The 23,045-nt window shown below is 43.7% G+C and overlaps 1 protein-coding gene across 1 annotated transcript in view; it reads left to right on the forward strand.

Moving 5' to 3' along the window:
- The window catches only part of fbxl17 (F-box and leucine-rich repeat protein 17), a 251,759-nt gene that overhangs the window by 74,730 nt on the left and 153,984 nt on the right, over positions 1 to 23,045 (forward strand). The window contains exons 7-8 of the mRNA XM_010892481.4: positions 4,346 to 4,453; positions 16,849 to 16,979. Of these exons, the coding sequence (XP_010890783.2) occupies positions 4,346 to 4,453; positions 16,849 to 16,979 (239 nt within the window). The remainder of the gene's footprint in view (positions 1 to 4,345; positions 4,454 to 16,848; positions 16,980 to 23,045) is intronic.

Below are 23,045 nucleotides of genomic sequence, written 5' to 3' on the forward strand. Positions count from 1 at the left end.
AATCGGGAACTGAGGCTGGAGTGTGAGAAAGGCGTAGGGTAGAGGGTGGGATCGGGAGAAGGTCGAGTGAGAAGGTCACCTGTAATTTGTAAGAAACAAACATAGACCTCCAATCCTAACCTAAATAATCCATATTTTATGCCTAAACCTAACCAATAAGCCTTCAAAAGCTTTTTTGAAAATTCAGCTTGTTTTATTTTTCACACTGTGTACTTGACATTTTGGTGATTTTGGTCCTGAGAAGCCATGGAACGCCCATTCACATTTCTGATGGACAGTTTGAACATGGCCTGTCCACGGTTTGTTTACCTAGGACCAGACGGCAGTGATTTAAGAATTATGTCAGTATGCAGGTTTTTGATTCTGCCGGCCCTCTCGCAGATTTCTTCTATTTATTTCTGATAGTTTGTTGGCGTAGTTAGGTTTTGCTTTTCGGCCGACCTGTTTCTCATGTCAGGTGTTAAATATACGATGTCCCTGCTGGATGAACATTCTAGTATAAAAAGACTTTGGGCGCATGTCGATAATCTAAAGTGACTTCCTTGCCTTGACCCCATCTGCTTATCGATCTGAAAACATACAGTAGGACAAATCTCTCATTCTCTTTCTTATGCTCGCTCATTCTCATTCTAGCTCTCTCTCTCTTGCTTTCTCTCTCTTGCTTTCTCTCTCTCTCTCACTCTCAGATGTTCTCATTGCACATATGGAGCACAGGACGAGGAGTGAAATGTACAGTGGAATGCACTGCATCATTAGCCAACCAGACTTCTTTTCAGATGCTTGTCTAGAAATGTACCATCATAAGCAGTATGTCATTTAGTCAATGGGAGTGTTTCCTATAAAAAAAACCCCACCCATCTCATACGTCTCCGACACATGGATATGAATGCAGCCCTGCTGAAGACCTTTATTTGAGGAGGGGAAATGGTGTGCACTGTAGGTAACTGCCGTCTAAGCAGGAGTAATGGATGGCATGTTAGCTGAGCGAAGCGGAGACTGATGACCCGCCTCTGTCTTCCTCCCCCCTCTCCCCCCTCGGCGTTTCATCTTCCTCTCCCTTGCCCTGATAACCTTTAAGATAGCAGGAAGACGTCAGCGGAAAGGGGAGAAAAATGGGGAGAATGTGTGGAAAAGGAGACCAGGGCCTGGAGGGAGACGGGAGGAGTGAGCCGACAGATTTATTTCTGGTGAGCGTGCTCCGGTGCCAAGCGGTGTTGTTTCTGGGTAGAGAGCCAGACACTGAAATAAAAAATGTGGTTACGTGGAGCTTCGTCTGAGGTGGTCAACGGTTTGACATCGGTGGCACATGATGGTTTGAGTCGTCACCATCGCATGCTTTTGACGTGGGAGGGTCTCTGATCCTGTTTAGGTAGTTTGTATAGAGATGAAAAGCTAAGAGACATTTATAGTCCGGGGGTATCTTGTTGTGCTGAGCTTAGTCTTATTAGTCTCTATGGGACAGGTGGCCAGTTAATAAGGACCACATTGAGAGGTTTTCAGGTGGCAGGACATTACTGACAGTTGTCACCCGAGAAGCGTAACGTGATTCGGTTCACCCCTGAAGCCGGCAGCTGTGGAGCCACACCAGCCAGCGATGGAGGTGGTGAGGATGGACTCTGCGATTGATCGAGCTAGGTGAGAGGAGTGCTTGGACCCGTTTGTCGTCTTAGTGATGGATGTTGTTCTCCCACCTTGAGTTGGCGGGGAATACAGACCAGAGGAATTCGAATGATTCAGCCAAACTACCAGTTGAGACCTCCATCTCGAGGGTGGGGTGGTGGGAAGGAAGCTGCGCTTCATAAAGCTGACCGCCACCCAGGTGGTTCTGTTCCTGTTCCAGGTGATTTTGACCACACCAGAACAGCACCAAACCGAGTGGTGTCCTCTGCGAACTCTGCTGTGCCCGGGGCATCGTCTTCGATACGGTTGTTTACGTGGAGCGAGTGGGAGGCGGTTGAGATCAAACGTACTGGCGCGCCCCGGTTCTGGTGAATCAGGAATCCGAAACGTGCCCACACCCGTCGTTACTTGTGGTGTGCCGTTGTTTATCCACCGAGCAGTTTAGCCGGACGTCTTCGGCTAGGTTAGTTTGTGTTGCAGTAGTTTTGGGACTCTGGTGTTCAACACAGAGCCAAAGCCCACAAACAGTATCCTTGCATACGTCTTTGTGTTGACAAGTGGTTGGAGGAGGCAGGGGAAGCCCATGTTGATAGCGTTGTCCGCAGATCTGCTGGCCGAACCGCAGTGAGATTGAGAGTGGCATCAGTGAGGCAAGACATCTGTTTTATTTTTATTTTTAAAGGCTGGAACAATGGAGTGACCTTGGGTGGGGGGGGGGGGGGGGGTTGTTTGCTTCAATCATCTATGATACTAAAACGAGTCTCGCTGTCCGTCTGCCTGCCTGCGTGTGGGGTGTTCCTGAGAAAAAGGAGTTTATTCAAGAGTTTTTCAGTGGAACCACTTTGACTGAAGAGGTTCTCGACCGGTAGCCTTCGCGTTCTCCCACTGCTAACCTATAGCTATTAAACATCTATTGACCCTGGAGGTACCCAACCATAGTGTTTCCATGGAGGCCATCTGGCTTCTGTGTTGTAGGGAGACAACATTTTGAAACCTGTGAGGTTTCCTTTCTACTGAAAACCATGTTGCTACGGTACCAACCGGGTCATCAGTGGCCGGTCCTGGTGTCAGCTTGGACAGTAAGTTATGTGTGTAACTGTCTTTCATTTTGAACTTGAATATTATCAAGGGGTGCTTCCCTATGTTCTCTGAGATGATGCATCTTTTCAAATGACATCTCAGTGGGGAATTTGGAAATGTGTGTTTGTGTTCGTGCGTGTGTGTGTATTCGAGAACCGCATGGTTTCCACTTGTCATTTTTTCCTGTATCACATTTCATCTCCACACGCCGTCCTTTCATAAACATCAAAGCAGCTTGTCGTATTTAAATGGAAAACATCCAGTTTCAAAGAGCATATCTGGTTTTATTGAATGAACAAGGACATTGTCATGTTGGGTAAGGGTTATTTGCAATGTCAGCACTGTGTCTCTTAAGAGCCAGGGCCATAACTTACACACACACACAACTGTTTCCATTAAGCCAACAGCTGTAGCTGAGATGGAGTGTGCTTCTTTGGTCCATCACCTTGTGAGGGTTAACATAGAAGTGTTGGTCTCTAGTCCCTCTCTTCCAGACCCTTCATTCTGTGTGAAATGCAGGCAGGGCCCACCAGAGGGATTCTCTTTATATTCTGCTTTTTATCCCTCTATGGCCCTGATGTTTGATTCTTTCATCCTTTTCTTTTTGACCGTACTTGTGTGTTTTTGGGTTTGAACAAAAGAGGAACAGAGGACGAGTCAACAAGCCAAACCAAGACAAAGAGCAGAGTTGTTTTGATGTTCGTCTTTCTGGGTGTTCTCAATTTAGTACCAGTAGAGAAGCAACCAATAATTTCTCTCCCCCCGCTCCCTTTTCTCCCCCTGCTCGCCGCCTCCCTTTTAGCCTCCTTCCTTGCTCGCCCTCGCTCCTCTCTCCCGTTTCTGGCTGATGAAGTGTACAAAAGTATGTGTGTTTGCGATCATTGCTCCCTGTTTTCACAGAGCAGATACACCCTGCTTAGCGGGGCATAATGCTCTCCTTTTCATCAGTGTGGCTCTCTGAACATCTCCGGGTGATTTATGCACGAAATCCGTATTCATGTTGTCAGATGGAGCGCGCCCGGTCCTTCCTCCGTATTGATCCTCAATCCTTAACGAGCTGTTTGCATTTCCTCCTCTGAATGACGGAGACTAGCCCATCATAGCGCGACGCCCCGACCCAAACCGGCCGCCCCACTCCTTGAACAACCTCTTTATTTAGATTTTTTGTTCCTCCGTTCTGCCTCTTTCTCTGTCTCCCTCTCAAGTCTGCTTCAAAGGGAGGAGAGTCGTGGAGTGAATTTAGTGTTGACGCTGTATTAGAGTGTGCTCGTGGAATATATCTGAGGGCTATTATCTGAGCTGATCACACTAGGCCAAGGCAACAGCCTCTGACCTTCAATACCTCAACAGTACGCTGCTGTGTGTATGTGTGTGTGTGTGTGTGTGTGTGTGTCTGTTTCACAGACTAGCCGTGTAATTCAATTGTTGGGAATGGGCGGAGTGTACGTTTCCGCAGAAACAAGCCGAAACAAAGACCAATAGGATGCGTGCCAGGCTTCTCGCCGCTCCTGTGTTGACAGATCCAGTCGGTACTGTGGGCCGACTTCAACTGCTTCATGTTGTTTCCACCTGACTTCCTGTTTAATAAACAAACCAATGGTTACTTTCAAATGTTAACACTTGGTCTCGCTCTCTCCTCTGTCAGGTGACTGATAAGTCGGTGAGGGCGTTCGCCGAGCACTGCCCAGAGTTGCAGTTTGTGGGCTTCATGGGCTGTTCCGTGACATCCATGGGAGTCATCCATCTTACTGGGGTGAGTAGACTTTATAAAATGGCCGACTTTAATCAGTGTGTTTTGGTGTGCAAATCTGATTTTCCACGATTTAATAGTTTTTACTAATGTCTCGTCAGTTGTAAAGCAGGGACTTTTCGGGGGAACACCTGGCTAAATTCAGGTTGATTAAGTGAATACATGGGTTGAATTATTGGGAAAGTGTTTTGTTGGGAAAACTTCTAATTCTTTATTATTGAACAGATGTGTTGTGGAGGGCACGCCACATCTCTGAAACTGTTTGCTGGTCGTTTTGTGTTTTTCCTAACTTTCAAAGTTAACTTTAAATCTCTTGAAAGCCTAATGAGATGACTCCTAATACAACACCCTGCTGTTTGACTATTACCATGCTAATGAGGAGGGCTTCATGGTTATAGACACACACACACACACACACACACACACAATGGAAATGCATCAGGTAATTCAGCGTTTCAATATATATTTTTTTTAATCTTTTCTTATTTTAGGACTGCCATTTCCTGGTGGCCACCTGTAATGAATTGATCTTTGTCTGTGTGTGTGTGTTTGCTGGTGTGTGCGTCCTCAAATGCAATTACATTTGTGTTAATGGGAGGAGAAGCCTGATGCTGTGCTTCCTTATTAGATTAAACAGCAGATTAATTTATTTTCATGGTCTGGCCGATCAACCGAGCGCTTTGCTTCGACCTTCAGCCACACCGCTCCACACTTCTTCAGTGAAATATAATGATGTTAACAATTCATTATCGTATTAGCATACCTGCAGGTAACGGGAGGAGGTGGACCTGTTCTAGAAAAGGGAAAGTTACCTGCAGGTCTTGTTTATTTCAACGCGGGCCGGTCGTGAACCAGTAGGTCACTGGGTTTAATTCCGTGACACACCTGCAGTGTTTTCAGTGCCTGTGTGTTTGTGGGTGTGTGTGTGTCTTTGTGTGTGGACAGTTCTGACAAGTTTCTCTAGCCAGCGCCATAGTAACCTGTGCTCTGTCTCTCTACCCTCCCTCTTGTCTTTCCTGTGTCTGTCTCTCTGTCCATCTCTGACTATTCTGCTGCGGCAATTATGAGCGTTTATGCTCTCGTTCAGGCCTGTTCAGTAGCCATCGGGACAGAATCCCAGCGTTTTGGAATCGTTGCATTTCTGATGACTCTGAGGACCTGTCTCCTCAGCACCCCCACACCTGCTCTTTGGGTCGCCCCCCCCCCACGCTCATTCATATCAGCAATGCTCTTCCTAAAGCTCCTGAGTTATCAGGAAAAATCCATTACTTTTAGTAACTTTTCTGGTATTAATTTACCTTCTAATAGTCATTTTAGACACTTCTTAGAAATTACATTACAAGCGGGAATCAATTTAGTTTCTTCTTTTTTTGTGCGAGCTGCCACTCGGCTCGCCACAGCGGTTAAGGATGGAGAGAAATGTTTTGTGGCGGTAATTAAACGCAATACACTCATTCCAGTTCTGCGGCGCGGAGTTCTTATTGATATCAGAGCCATGGGAACTCGATGTTCTGTCTTTTAATATGCTGTAATCTAGCACAGCGTTGCGGGATAGTGACACAACATTGAGAAATCCTGTGTCCTTGTTCAGTTTAACGAGGGCTTGTGGGAATGTTAATGCTTACTCTGATGTAGGTTGTCACATCCCAGAGCACGGTAACGGATACAGGATGTGTGCGCGTGTGCGCGTGTGCGCGTGTGCGCGTGTGCGCGTGTGCGCGTGTGCGCGTGTGCGCGTGTGCGCGTGTGCGCGTGTGCGCGTGTGCGCGTGTGCGCGCGTGTGTGTGTGTGTGTGTGTGTGTGTGTGTGTGTGTGTGTCTGCGTTTTCCAGTCGCCTTCCTAGTGTATTTGCACTCCTCCGCAGATCGCTTAAGGGAACATTTACTAGAGTTATCGCTTCCTTCGTGTACAGGGCGCGCCTTCAGCCTCTGAGATTAATCGCTCCTCTCTTGGGGGTCACAGGGTCATTCTCGAGTAAGGTCGGGGGTCGGACCACAGAGGTGGGGGCCGGAATGGATGAGGCGCGTGTGTGGTTGGCCCTGCTCAGCTGGAGACTGTCCCTTGGCTTCTACCGAGCACGCGTCCATCTGACCGCGGCCTCGTTCGCATATTAACGACAGTGCTCGAGTTTAACGGTGAGAAAAACGACAGCGTGAGATTATCTCTCCCCCTGACCTCCGGCAGCCTGTCCCGCGGCGTGCATCACGCTTCCCTTGAAAGCAGAGTCACATCTCAGATCAACCCCCCCCCCCCCAACCACACACACATCTACAGCAGTGTCATTATCAAAGTGCGTAGAGCGGAGAAAACACCCTGACAGACTTCCATTACGCTGACCCCTCCCAACCTCGGCACGGATCTAATGTAACATCAACACGTCTTGGCGCGTCTGTCCGTCAAGTGCGCCGCGCTCATTTGGAAGTGATTAGCTCAAGGTCCTCCGTATCGAACTCCGTCAGGGTTCCAGGGTGCCGTTCGGGGGCCAGAAAGCCTTCACTTGCCTGCCTTAGATGTCCCGGTGACGGCCTCGGCGTTTTTCCACATTTCATTTTTTCCCACAGTGCCCTCACACAGCACGTCCGTCTCACATCAGCCTCCCCAGCGCTGCAGAATGTGGAGTTTGGAATGCCTTTGTGTGTGTATCTGTGAGACTTCTCGCTTTAGGGAGAGCGGGAGCCACAGACAAAACAAATGGGCTGTTTCTAGAATGTGTCAGAAAGGAGCCTTTTTTGGACAGAGTAATGGATGTGTCCTTTTTTATTTGGAGACATTGTGTGTCTGGTATTAATTTTTAGCCTTGAAAGAAGAGTACTTCTAAAGCGAGTTGGACCACGTCAAATAACATTTTGGCTGAGCGTGGGTTGGTCAGGAGTAGATTTGATGGTACTGTTACAGCTGGTCGGACTGGGCTGTGTACCAAGAAAATAGATGTGGTATCAACGGACCGCTTCTGGAGGTCACTTAAAGTAGCATTACAACGCTTTACTTGACTTTTTTCAGTGTATTATAAAAACCTTCGATTTCCTTCAATTTGATTGACTGTCAAGGTATTTGATTAACTGAAATTGCACGCATTGCAAGCGCGTGTGGGTGGGAAGAAAAGCGAGAAAGAGACCCAGGCCCGGACGCCCAGAAACCCACACGGGATTCGCCTCGTCTGGGGTTGGTGGAAGCCTCTGGTTCCTTATCTCCTTTTCCTGGCTGTTACAGAGACACCCGTAATAAGGGTGTGTCCTTGGAGCCCTGCAGGCCAACCATAGAACACGCACGCACGCGCGCACGCACGCACACACAGGGCTGGAGGACTTAGACGAGACATGATGGGGCAGGGAAATTATTCAGTCATAATTTTCTTCAGGGCCGTCGGGCGGAGAGTGAAACTGATGGAGAAATGGAGGGTCAATGGAGGATGTAACATTAGGTGGTGCTTGGAGAATAATAATACACGCCTTCATGGCCCAGACTTTCTCACCCGGGGACTGAGAGAAGACGTGTGTGTGTGTGTGTGTGTGTGTGTGTGTGTGTGTGTGTGTGTGTGAGTTGGCGTCTGCGCATGTTTTTGCTTGTTGAAGTTAAATTAACTTTAAATCAAACTGCTATTAATCTATGGATTGTGATCCCTATTACGGTCATGAAATTACGTATTCCAATAAACACATTATAGAGGGCAAGAGTCTGATTATTATTATTTATTTTTTATCAATTGAAGTAATGGTTAGTTAAAATCATTACAGGTCTGCAATCCAAGATGGAGGAACTAATTTATTAAAGTAGCCTATTGATTAATATCACAAATCAAATGTATGTAAAGTTTTCCTCTGTCAGGGATTACGATACTTTAATGACAATTTTAATTACTTTATTCAATTAACATATCGAAATTGTGTCTGGATTCAAATGATGCGAGTTCAATTATCAATTCACGCAACATTTAAAGCAAACAACAGAACATATGGGTAATTAGCTGTTTTGATTGATGAGCAAAAACCAAGTGTACTGTATATAGTGTCCTCTGTTGAAGAGTACGAAGTCCCTCCACACAACCGTACCCAAAGCCACACAGTGGCCATCTGCAGCACGAAGTCCCTCCCACAACCGTACCCAAAGCCTCACAGTGGCCATCTGCAGCACAAAGTCCCTCCCACAACCGTACCCAAAGCCTCACAGTGGCCATCTGCAGCACAAAGTCCTTCCCACAACCGTACCCAAAGCCTCACAGTGGCCATCTGCAGCATGAAGTCCCTCCCACAACCGTACCCAAAGCCACACAGTGGCCATCTGCAGCACAAAGTCCCTCCCACAACCGTACCCAAAGCCTCACAGTGGCCATCTGCAGCACGAAGTCCCTCCCACAACCGTACCCAAAGCCTCAGTGGCCATTTGCAGCACAAAGTCCCTCCCACAACCGTACCCAAAGCCTCACAGTGGCCATCTGCAGCCAGACCTTTTTGCCTTCCTGGCTTGTTCTCTCCCCTTCTGTCCTCCTCCCCACCCCTCTCCTGTTTCCCTTCTTTCCATCCCCTTGTCTCACCCAGTCTTCTCTCTCCCTCCCCCGTCTGTCTTTAATCCTGTATTGGTGTAGATAACAGCCTCCAGCCAGTGGCAGGGGCTTGGGAGTGAGAGAGGGTCCATTAAATGACCACATACACCACCAACATCCATACACACTTATAGTATACCCAAGCCGCTGTGTGTTGTCTGTGAGTGTGTGTGTGGGGGGTGGTTTTGGGTGTGTGACAAAAGAGACTGCTAGAGAGATTTGGTTCTATGCCTCTAGGACAGCCTTCCACAGCTGTCCTACCGCCTGCTATGAGGGGAAGCAGAAAGACAGGGTAGAGATGGAGACAGATTCCTATCATTATTCAGGGTTCTGTCCTTGCCATTTGACCCAGAAAGTTGACCAGCGTGTGATACCTCATGTTGTCTAATGTCCCGGGGTCTGTATGAGGATTCGTCACGCCTCCCTGCCTCACTCCTCCGTGTTTTCTCTTCAGTCCTACTTGCCGTCGCCCTGGTAAACAAACGGAAGGTGTCCCTTCCTCTCGGCACACAGCGCGTTTGGACGCTACAGTGAGCGTAGTTATGTCCCCGGGTCAACTGTCTGAGCCGTAGTCCCTCTGGCTGTCCCCTGCCGGGCCTGGTATGCGCCATCAAGGCTCTGTGTTTCTCAGCTCTGAAGTTTGCCAGTGTAACTATTGTCTCACTCACTAACCTGTTTAGAAAAGCTTGATTTACTCCTTGATGCGATTTCAGCATTCAACGCAAGATTCGTTTTCTGCAGTGAATCAAATGTTCCTATTTACTCTGTGTTTTCGGACGTGTGAGTCCTGACCACCTCATAGCGGATTAGCTAGTAGTGAGTATGATTGACCGGTGAATGGTCTTGGAATGGAATCAATGACCTCATAATTCAGGTCCAGTGTTCTAACCCTGACATCATTTCCTTTCCCTGTGGTCATTAGTTAGGTCTAGTTTCCTGTCTGGCACCTGGCGCTATGCAAATAAATACTGCATGGTTACTGTTTATCATGGCACTGTACCACAGCCGCTGCCAACACTCTTCCACACACTAATGTAATAGAAGTCTGAAAACAACCAATAACTATGTGTCAAATCCTTGGCCAAAAGAAAACATTCAGTGTTTCTTTCATGAGGTTGGATGTTCTATAGTTGCCCCTTGACATGGTTTTAAGACATGTCTGATTTGGTGAAAACATGTTAAAAGGAAGAAAGGTAAGATTTCACTCTTAAGTGTAATATCAAGCTAATAAACAACAATGGCATATTTTTCAAGAGGTCCAATAATTCTGATTTTGGAAGGCGTGGGCGAGTTTTTCTCATTATGTGATTCCCCGTTACTATGGCTACTCATAATGATGTGCTTGCTGGGTTCTTGGTTTTGGTTTGTGTATGAAAGAATTTGCACAGGGTTACTGTATCCCCAAACATTTTTCCTCTGGAATTATTTATTTTTACATATAAACATGTAAAGGATCAGAAATGCTCAACAACAGATAAACAAAAACAAAGCGGGACGGTTGAAAATAATGGGACCAGAAACGTTTTACCATTCAAATATGTATTGGTGTTTTTTTTGTTCAGCCAAGTGCTTTCGATTCAACCAACAGTGGGGAAAAAAGCAGGCGATACAAAAAGGAGGGCAAAATCTTCTAGTCCTGGACCGTGTGTAACCAAATCCATGGCTAACTGTTCCTGGCGCTGAATGGGGACGATAAAGCAGACTGAGCTATCTTAGGCAATTCACGCTACTGCAAGTGAAGAGAATTACCAGTGGATGTACTTCCTCAGGGTTCTGTTTTCCCTTGTAACATCTCCCAAATAGTGCGCACCGAGCTGTTGGGTTCCTGGCCTGAGGGTGTTTAAATAGGGCAGAGACAACAGTTAATTGACAAAAGGTGAATTCAATAGTTCTCTGCCATCTGGGTCTGGGAGTCTCCAGCATGGCGTCAGTCACGAACATATACATGTGTTCAGTTGAATTCAAAAGTTTACATACACGTAGGTTGAAGTCATTACATATTTTTTTTCATTTTTCAACCAGTCCAAGATTTGATTTTAACAAACTACAGTTTTGACAAGTCTGTTAGGACATCTGCTTTGTGCATAACACAAGTAAGTTTTTCAACAACTGTTTACAGACAGATTATGTTGCTTATAACTCACTATCGCAATTCCAGTGGGTCTGAATTTTACATAGACTAAGTTAACTGTGCTGTTATAAAGCTTGAAAAATTCCAGGAAATTATGTCATGGCTTTAGAAGCTTCTAATAGGCTAATTGACATAATTTGAGTCAATTGGAAGTGTACCTGTGGATTTTTTTCAAGGCCTACCTTCAACTCTGTGCCTCTTTGCTTAACATCATGGAAAAATCTAAATAAATCAGCTAAGACCTCAGAAAACAATTGTAGACCTCCAGAAGTCTTGTTCTTCCTTGGGAGCAATTTCCAAACACCTGAAGGTACCACTTTCGCCTGTATAAACTATACTACGCAAGAAGGGCTGTGCACAATATAGACAAACAGTCACTTTGCTAGACATTGAAATAGCGATTTTATTTGAGATATAATAAAGAAAAATGTCCTTTTGATGTGGTTTAGAGCACCTCTTTGGCTAAATAATGTGATTGGCTTTTATTTCTTTGTCTTGGTGAGCTCTTTTCATATCGAATTACGCTTGCAAAAGAAGGGATGTGGTGCGAGAATACCTCTGTCTCAGCTCCTCCAAAATAATAATACTGAGTACAGTATTGGAAGTAATGTATTGTTGGAAGTATTGTCTGAACACTTAAACCGTACAAATACAGGCAATCCACTTTTGGTAATGTTTACGACTTCAATTGATTTAAACATGTATAGGCTATAGCTTAAAGGTGAAATTAAGATAATTTTGTTACTACATTCTATTTAGTGTTCTATTGGCTATTTCATCCACACTGTATATTCCTTAGGCCTATATATTTTATAGAATAGCATAGGCTATTCTAATTGTCTTTCAGCCTGTATTTCTAACTGTTAAATATTTGTAAAATTTTTAATTACTGCTCTTTTCTTGTCGTTTGCGAATGTCTCCGACATGGTTTTTCAAGAGGGATGATCTGCTTTTGTGAATGTTCATAGCCTGTAGGCAACGTTTTTCTTCATTATTAAGGATCATTTTGTTATGCCATTTTCTTCATTGTTCAGGTTATTTTTCAACTTTTGCTATAGACTAATGAATAAAAAATAACCTGTTGTTGAGCAATTCATCATGTATTTGCATGACTGTGCATGTTTAGAGTTAAATTACGTCTTTACTAATATGCTCATTAAAATACCGCTCCCCCATCATTAAACATTTCCACCACCCCTGATTATTGATGAGTGTTTGGCCTGGTCTGGACTGGGTTTGCAATGTATTTTTGGTTTTGTCAAGAGCACTGGCTTCGTGGGGTGACACCGAGCCTGGGTGCAAGATGTGCATGTGTTGTTCTAACCACAACCTTACAGGTTTTCTATTTTACATTAGTTTGTGACATCACTCTGGACCCGGAAATATTCCCAAACAACAGAGGATGAATTATGTTTTGGCCATAAATCCTCTCTAGTCTCCATCACCTCTGGGTTCATTTTCTTAATCAGTTCTCTTCCTCTCTCTAACAACATGCCCTACCCACAATTCCTTTGCAGTCGTCTATGGTGATGTTTTTGACCGGTTAGAATTTGCTGTTCAAAGTGCCTGCACAGCTGATATCTCCCTGACCTGCGTATTATTACTTTATTGGGTTGTGGCTTTCAATATGATTTTGATTAATTGTGCCAATATGCAAGTATAAACACCATGGGACCATGCAGCCGTCATACCACTCGGGAAGGAGATGTGTTCTGTCTCCTAGAGATGAACATACTTTGGGTGCAAAAAGTGTGAAATTGTACATTTTGGAGATATGTCCTCTGATCTGATGAAACAAACATGTAAGTGTTTGACCATAATGACCATCGTTATTTTTGGAGGAAAAAGGGGGAGGCTTGCAAGCTGGAAAAAAACAACATCCCAACCGTGAAGCACGGGGTGGAAGCATCATGTTGTGGGGGTGTTTTGCTGCAGGAGGGACTGGTGCACTTCTTAAAATAGATGGCATCATGAGAACGGAAACTTCTGTGGATTTATTGAAGCAACATCTCAATACATCAATCATGAAGTTATAGCTAAGTCGCAAATGGGTTTTCCAAATGGGCAATGACCACAAGCATATATGGCTGCACAATTAGTCAAAATATAATAGCAATTTCAATATTGACATGCTATATCCAAATTGCCAACGTATGTGATTTTCAGCTCCAAAAAGGTGAATGATATGTGCTTCATGCAGGGAACGGGTATCGTTTCATCGTACGTCCATAATTGTTTTTCTTGAAGTTGCTGTAGGTATTTTCGTTGATTACTTAAATACCTGGACTAATTTTGCTTAAATGCTTGATGGTTTTTCTATTTTAGTTTGAGTTAACACTGCAACTGCTAGTATAGATGTCTGCTTCAAGTTAGCGAGTTGCACCACGATATTGTCCCACATACACAACAGCATGGTTATTTAAACTTTTGGCTTCAATGTCGGTGCCTACAAACAAACTTAATTTAGGAGAAAATATTTTTCAAGGGTTGAGAAATGTTGTCTTACCAGCTATGGCAACGGCACAAACATAGCAAACGCTACAAACGCTACTAAACGAATAGTTCGACACCGGCTGCACCTTCAAATTGGTAAGAAGTGTAACATAGAAAACACTGAACTTGAACTCGATTTTTAGTCAGTTTAATAGCACATTTTGTAGGTTATGATCTCTATTTTTAAGGGAGATTATCTACGCTGTATACACCCATGTTTGAAAATTGTAAATCATGACCATAATTGACGTATTTGTCAAAGAAATCATGATTCAATATTTTATCCAAATCGTGCTGCCCTACAACCATACTTGCAAAGTTGTGGCAAAATGGCTTAAGGACAAGAAATTCAAGGTATTGGAGTGGCCATCACAAAGCCTCAACCTCAATCCTATAGAAAGTTTGTGGGCAGAATTTTAAATGCGTGTTTGGGCAAGGAGGCCTACAAACCTGACTTAGTTAAACCAGTTCTGTCAAAAGGAATAGGCCAAACTTCACCCAACAAATTGTGGGAAGCTTGTGGGTGGCTACCCGAAACATATGATCCAAGTTAAACAATTTAAAGGCATTGCTATCAAATACTAATTAAGTGTATGTAAACTTTTGACCCTCTGGGAATGTGATGAAAAAGAAATCCAAGCTGCAATAAATCATTTTCTACTATTATTCAGATATTTCTAATTCTTAATATAGTGGTGATCCTAAGACAAGGAATTTTTGCTAGGATAAAATTAGTGTTTTTTTAATATGCAGGTGTGCGGGTCTATATATATATATATATATATATATATTTCTGTGTGTGTGTTATTTATATTTTGTGTACATAATTGCATAATTCAAACGAAATACAAAAACATTTAAGTTTTCCGTTGAATAATGTTTAGCTGTATTCCTACAAAAATAATTCCTCTCAACACCTCACACTATAACAGAATATATAATCCCAAGATTTAAATTCATTACCCCAAAAAAGCATTTCATTATTTTTCTTCTTTCTCCATGGCAATATTTCATGTGGATAAAAATGACAAAAGTCTGTTTCTGAGCTTGGTTTGCACAATAACATTAATATTGAGGTGAGGAAAAGCCTGGGTGTGTATTCATGCACTGGCTGAGCACAGAGCAACTGTTGTCACAGGTTCCAGTGTTTTTATTAACACAGTGAATAATTTGCCAACCATTCCTGCCAACTCAGAGGATTGAAACTGTAATGGTGTAAAGCAGAGCCAACGAGAAAAACATGCCAGAACCTTCTTTCTTTTCCTTTCTCACTCTGTTTCTCAATTCCATTCAAACTGCTTTATTGGCATGACATGACCGTACACACATTTTCTGAAAGCGTACTTTGGAAATAGTTCTTCATTTACAGTATTACAATAAGCTAATAAACATGTGTCAACTGAACTATACGTAGAACAATAATCAAGGGCAAATGTCAAATAAACATACATTATACAATGAAAATGACATCTGGGTGTTCAGATACTGTCCCTTATCTTATAGCAGGCAGCAGTTTTTCTCTGCCGATCCTCAGCACTATGTCCTCCTCTAAAAGAATGGGTAGCCCATTATCATCACAAAGGTCTTTGAAACCTTGAATAATTTTCTCCAATTTGGATAAATTGCACATTGAGATACATTTGTGTGTCTAATACATATTATATATATTTAAAATGTCCTATTTCCATCTCACTTCCCCAAGTCTCTTTCTCTGATCAATGTAACTAATTAATACAGGCTCTGCTCTTAAAAATAGGAGTTATTTTTCCAGATCCATTAAAACACCCACCAGAAAACCTGAAATAACAAACACTGACACTTCCTTCAATGTGATGGATTTCACTCATTCTACTGTTTATTTTTTGACTTCAATTTTATTTCTTTTTGAGGGATATGGGGATATTTTTTCCACCGATTGCCAAAATTATTTTTTTCTTCACTTTGTTATTTTTGGAGTTGTTGTAACATAGTCTGTCTCAGACGTGACTGTGTACTACGCTCCTCATTTTTGCTAACATACTGTAAGTATGCTAATTGACTTGTATGCGACCCAGCTACCCATTGGCCAATCAGTATTGAGGGTTTGTTGGCCTGGTTTCCCATTGGGTGGATTACATCAATGACTGGGTTTTCATTGGCTGGCTTAGAAATTCTCTTTGGGCAAAGATAAGCATGTTTAAAGATTTGAGGACCAAATTCCACTTTTGAAGTTGAGCTTAAATATTTTCTCAAGATTAAATAACCATACAAAGTGGTGTGTTGGTGTTGGGGAGAAAGTAAGCATACAGGCGACTAACATTTGATACCATTAAAAGGGTGAGAGGATGGGGGGGGGGCAGAAAGGGGCAGGGTGAGGGTGACAGTGAATGAGGGTGGTGTTTGTCTATACAAGCTTCTTGTCTGTTACCTTTGTTGTGCCTACAATGCAGCCGCATCTCAGCCACACACACTCACACATACTATGAATAATTGAACCCTTCGATCCAGAGTCGGCCACTGGGTCAAACTATAGGAATTGTATTTATCATGTTAGTCTTCAACATGTTTGTAAACCGATCTTTAGTATTGACTTGAATTTGTTTGTACTAAAAACTGCTGAATTTTTGCTATGGGGATGAACCATGCACAGAATGAGAAAAATATTAGATCTGTACTGTCTATCTCACCTTCTCTCCGTCTCTCTGGCAAAGGTCAGTCAGTGAAAAACATATCGTCAATCTCCGTTGCTGTCCCAGTGTCCTAATGCCAAAGGCCTTGCATACTAATTCTGACCGGGGCTATCGATCTTCTCCGGCTGGTCACGTCTGTGGCTAATGCCATAATCTATGCATTCCAGGCTGCCTGGTGTTGCACAGTAATAACAGACACACGCTGCTGGTCCGAGAATGCGTTGCCTCGTCATTCCACCTCCTGTCTATCTGACTACAGGACACACGGCGCTCCCTCTAATCTCAATACCTAGCAGAAGCCTCTTCCACGTTTAGCCTTCACCGTGACATTTCACACCCGGGCTTCCTCTGTTTGCGCGCGTTAGATATGGTGTAATATCTATGATAATACCTGCGTTATCCTCCCTCCCCAGTGTGTGAGTCTTATCCGTCCTCCTCGCTGAGGGTGTTTCTGGTGAAGTATACCTGTGTCATTACCAGTGTTGGTAATCCTGTCTTAACCTTATCTGTGGTGAGTGACCTCCACCTTGTGTTTCTGACCTCTCTCCTCCGTCCTCTCTCCTAGCTGAGTCACCTGAGCAGCCTGGACTTGCGGCACATCATGGAGCTCAACAACGAGACGGTCATGGAGGTGGTGCGCAAGTGTAGGAAACTCAGCTCGCTCAACCTCTGCCTCAACTGGAGCATCAACGACAGGTACGCCCCGACCGCGGGCGAGCGTTTATGCGGGGGAAAACAGCGGACGGATCGCCTCCAGCGCCACGCGCCGGGCCCGTAGCCTCCTCGTGTTCCGTTCTTGTAATGAAGGCCGTGTATCTTCCCGGCTACTATGTAATGAATGTGATGGTGTGTGTAATTGCCGCAGCGAGCGATTCATCTGTAGGCGTCTCGTCCTGTGTTGATGACAGTCGCCGCGCTCCACTGATCAGTCGGTGTGTATGAGGGGGGGGCTATTTGTCAGTCGCTGGAATTTGCTTACTCTCACAGTTTGTGTCGACCGGACACGCTAGGGGGCGATGGAGCACAGGAGCTCATTCATTTTTAATAAAGTAAAGCCAAGTGGGTTGTGGGGTACCAGTCGCCTTGCTGATGCTAACTCGGGCAAGGGAGAACAGGGCCGGACCAAAGTTGGCAAACTGAACATGTAGCCGCTTCAGTGCGACAGGGTTTACCAATCAAAGGTCGTTCTAACTTTTTGGCCCTACTGATTGGCTGCTTAGAACTAGGTTTACCTAGCCTGGATCAGTCCCCAGCTTTAAAGTAGAGGATGCAAAGCATATGTGTTTGGGCTCTCTCGGGCTGGTGCTGAATGTCCCTGCTCTGACGTGTCGTGTTGTTCAGGTTTTGACATTCATTACTCTAGTTTATTGTTTTTCAAAGGCTGAGTCCCGACCAAACGCGTGGGTAGCAGAGATTAAAATTGGGGTCGCCAATAGGCCTGCCTCCACAGGGAGGCGAAGCCAGGTATTGCCCCCACCCCCACCCCCCGCAGATGGAATGTGTGCCACCCATCTTATGTTTTTCCATACATTTCTCTTCTGTCCTCCTCATCTGCATGTTATTTTGCGCAGCGAATTTAGACAGAAGTATCTGTGAACGGGTTTAATCTGCTGTGTATTTATTCTCCAGCTGTTGACCATATGACGAAGTAGCACACCAAAAATGACTACTGACGACTAGTCAATACATTTGACAGTAATATGTGTGGTTGTACTTAATGTCCTACTGACAGGGCTTGTGCGGCTGCCATGCCCAGATATTGTATGGTGTGGAGAGTCATGCTTGTCAATAAGAGTTTGATGGGGAAGCTGTACCCAGATCATTAATATGCCTGTGATAAAAACCAAAAATGCATTCATTGTATTTTTTGACCAGGGCTTTAACAAAATGCATGCATAAAATGCAACATATTAACCATGCATTGCCACCTCCCCCTCTAGAACCATTAATTCTAGCACCACTACTACTAGCACCACTACCACTATTAAACTATTACTACTAACTCTTACTATTACCACTACCTCCACTACTACTACCACCACACTATTACCACCACCACCACCACTACTACTATTACAACTACTACCGTTACTACCTCCACTACTACTACTACTACTATTATTACTACTACTTTTACTTACTACTACTGCTATTACTATTATTACTACTACTTTTACCTACTACTACTGCTATTACTATTACCACTGCCTCCACTACTACTACCTCCACACTATTACCACCACCACCACTACTACTACTATTACTTCCTCCACCACTACTATTACTATTTTTACTTACTGCTATTACTATTACCACTACTACCACCCCCACTATTACCACCTCTGCCACTAATATTACTTACTACCACTATCACTACTACTATTACTACCTCCACCACCACAACTACTACTTACTACTACTGCTTTTACTATTACCACTACCTCCACTACTGCCACCACCACCACTACTATTACAACTACTACTATCACTACTGCTGTTACTATCTCCACCACTACTACTTTTACAACTACTACGATCACTACTGCTGTTACTACCTCCACCACTACTACTACTAATATTACTACAGCTTTTACTTACTACTACTGCTATTACTATAACCACTACCTCCATTACTACTACCACCACGCTTTTACCATCACCACCACTACTACTACTATTACTACCTCCACCACTACTATTACTATTATTACTTACTACTACTGCTATTACTGTTACCACTACTACCACCCCCACTATTACCAGCATCGCCACGACTACTATTACTTACTACAACCGCTATTACTACCACTGCCACCACCACCACAACAACTACTACTACTACTACTACTACTACTACTACTACTACTACTGCTACTGCTGTTGTTGTTGTTGTTGTTGAATAATATTACTGTTTCCATTACTACTACCACCACTACTATTACTACATTCACCACTTCTACTATTAGTGCTACAACCACTACTACTGCTACTACTACTACCACTACTACCATCACTACTACTATTCCTTATACTGGTTGTACTATTAAGAAAGCTATATATTGAGTCTATTTTTGTTGTGTGTCATTTGTGTCACAATGGTTGTCATTTTGAAAAAGTGGGTTTCTTTAAAAGTTTGAGAACCACTGCTCTGGTCTATATTCAATCAGTCTCCTCTGTGGCAGACAGAGAAGAAACCAGGAGGGAACGAGAGTGTGATGACTTTAATGAATGGAAAGTCAACTCTGAAGGGATTTCTGTGTTATGACACATGCTGGATGCATTGTGGGACTTGAGTTCAGCCAATTGGCTGTTTCCCAGTTGTAGGCCTGATGTTTGTGTGTGTGCGCACACACTCTCTGTTCCATGGCATGTTTGACATTTTCTGTGATGGGACCAGGACCGTTTCTCACCCTCGGGGGAGTGGGGGGGGTAGTGATGTGTGTGTGTGTGTGTGTGTGTGTGTGTGTGTGTGTGTGTGTGTGTGTGAAAGATTGAGGCGCAGGGAACCAAGAGCAAAAACATACGCAAAATTCACAAACCAGAACTCATTAGGTTTTCCAATTACATTGAATGAACCACAGGACAAAATGCAAAAAGCCTCTAATGGAAAAAGGCATGTGGTGTTAATTTCATTGCATCCTATTTGATATGATAAAATAGAGAAAACAAATTCAAACTGTGTTTTACTCTAACTCAGCTCTGGTATCTTTACCGATGTAGTGGATGTTGTTCACCATTGTTACTAAAAACACATGCCAAATCCATCAGTTAATATTTAATGTGCCCTATACAGTCACCTTTTACGAAATCCAGGATTAAGTTTGTGTCAGATGAATTCTCCTGTTTTCTATATGCACCCATTCATTCATTGAGTGGCTCACAGTGTTTCCCACTGGATTCAGTGTTAGCGGCCGGGCATTGATTGTACTAGGATAGTTCTGGGGGCCGTTGCTGTTGAACAGCTGTCTGTTTTGGTGGCTTTTTTGGACACAGACAAGTGTAGCAGTTTAGCAATTTTTTCTTTGACATTTGGTCTAAATTTTGATTGAGAAATAAATAGTGAGACCGTTAACTGCAGCAGTTTCTTTTAACCAGACAATTACACCATTAAATCTGAGTTACAGATTAGTAAATTAAAACTGTTTATTCTTAAAATGGTCTTCTGATTACCAAATGATGTAGAACGTTGGTCAGTTTCCACAGAATCTTTTGACCCCAGTCCAACACAAAATAGCACACGTGAGAGGTCTCCTTTTGTTTCCTTGGTTTTGATGCGTTTCCTTGAGCTCAGTGTCAAAAGCATTGAAGAACTATGCCTTGGAGGAAAGCTGGAGGCCTGCAGAAGCCCATCTCTCCATCATGTCACCTTGAATGGACAGGACGTGGGGCGAGTCGAGACACCCGGGGTCAATGTTACATAAACTTAGCTCTCAGGAAACCACTGACCGCATCTACAGACAACCAAGACCGCGTCTCTTCCTCCTATAGGACTTAAGAAATGGTCTTCCCAGGACACACTCGGCATGGTGTATAGATCACTGAGTCGGAATGTTGTCGTGTGAGCATGTGATTTATCTCTCTGTTTTTTTAACTGACCGACTACACTGACCTTTGACATCTTCACCTGGTATGGGATCATGTTGGTCAGGAACAGAGGCAAGCCATCTCAAGCTATTATCCAGGCCAGTCAAATATTTGGCAGGCAACAGCCTCTACTGTCAGATCTTTTCACTCAGAACTCTTCTAGGAAAGAAGTACAGGTCTTCAATGACAACGCCCACTCATTTCCCGCATCATTTCATATGCTACCGTCTGGTCACTGACTAAAGGAGCACTCGCCCTGAAAGAAATGCTTTGACCACATATTTAATCCCTTAGCCATGGTGGTTCTCAGTTAAGACTGTAGTAAAATGACATTGAAATACTTTTGCATTTTACTTAAACAGCCCACAACCAATTTGACCCTGATAATATCCGTGATATCGTTGTCGACCGTCGCCTGTGTGAAACACGTTGTGCCTTTTTGGAGACCCCGTTTACACCATGCGGGCCACAATTAAAACAATAAAAAAGGCTTCCCATCCTTTGCTGACTTGGCATCGCGCTGTGTAATCCTGGGATGTGTAATCCTGGGATGTGTAATCCTGGGATGTGTAATCCTGGGATGTGTAATCCTGGGATGTGTATTCCTGGGATGTGTATTCCTGGGATGTGTATTCCTGGGATGTGTATTCCTGGGATGTGTATTCCTGGGATGTGTATTCCTGGGGTGTGTATTCCTGGGGTGTGTATTCCTGGGATGTGTAATCCTGGGATGTGTAATCCTGGGATGTGTAATCCTGGGATGTGTAATCCTGGGATGTGTAATCCTGGGATGTGTAATCCTGGGATGTGTATTCCTGGGATGTGTATTCCTGGGATGTGTATTCCTGGGATGTGTATTCCTGGGATGAGGTTCAATCGGCCAGTCTTTTCGGTGTTTTGAAGTAATTGCGTGTGTGTGATCCTCATGATGTCACTGCTGGTGTCTGTTGCAGGCCTGAGTCTGTCTGTTGTTGTTGAGGCTCTGTTGATGCATCAGTGGTTTGGCTCCTGTGTGATCCTCATGATGTCTGTCTGTTGTTGTTGAAGCTCTGTTGATGCGTCAGTGGTCAAGTCCAGAAAGATTTTCTGCCTTCTTATTTAGCTGCAAATTCTATAAAAAATAGTAATTCAAGAATGGTCTGGATAACGGGATCAGCAACACTATTTATTTCTAGACAATTTTAGTACAGTTTGTGCCATTGTAGATTACAGCATGAAATAGACCTACTGTACCTCGTCCTAACTGTCAATGCCACAGGTATCTTCCACGAGGCTGTGAAGGATCAGAGGGACTTTCACGCCCTCTAAAAAAATTACTCTGTTTTTAAGCTCTGTTAGATCAAGAAAGTGGAGCACGGTTGAGAGTTTTTACTAAAGGAGCAGGGGGCCGGAATACGTGAAGCAGGAGCTTAGACAACCAGATCGCTGAACCACACGCGATTTGACGTTCCAGTCAAGATCTGGCTAAAAGATAATCCAGTCGGTTATACGTGTTGACAAGGTGGAAAGAATCAATCAATAGCAAGTAGTAATGCTGTCTTGTAATGCGGTGTGGGTATTACCTAGGACCTCACAATACTATATTGTCTGGCTACCTTTTGTAATTAATAGCATACAATATATATAATTGAAATGTTACTTTTCTCTTGAAATGTCTTGTATATGTAAGATTACTATTCATGCTTGATTGTTTTTGCCCTTGTTCAGTTGGATTCCCGTTTACTTCGACATTAGAAATGCGCTTTTCCCGTGGCAATAAAGCACTTTTGAATTGAATTAAGGGAGATGAATTGAGACTGTGAAGAACGATCTCTCCTTCCCTTTCCCCGAAATGATAGACAGACTCAGAATGACCCGCTGGCTGGATTCCAACACATTCATGGATCAGATCCCAAGAGATGGAAAAGGTGAAATCTCTGAAAAGCAAAAACCATGATTTTCTTCGGGGAGGGACTGGGAGGTATTGAAGGGAGAGAAAATAAAAACATTTGAGATTTTTGCTATGGTAGCTTGGATAAACCCCCTCATATTTTATTTATGCCTTGTTTTATTTATATTTTTCTTTTGAATATATTGATTTCTATCAGCTTCATCTATTGCTGAGCCCAGGCAGCAGTCTCCATAGCTGGAGGAAGCTGCAGCCTTTGCTGTGTAACCACATGCACTGTTGAATCGAGC

The sequence above is a fragment of the Esox lucius genome, chromosome 13 (assembly GCF_011004845.1).
Source record: "Esox lucius isolate fEsoLuc1 chromosome 13, fEsoLuc1.pri, whole genome shotgun sequence".
Classification (NCBI taxonomy): domain Eukaryota; kingdom Metazoa; phylum Chordata; class Actinopteri; order Esociformes; family Esocidae; genus Esox; species Esox lucius.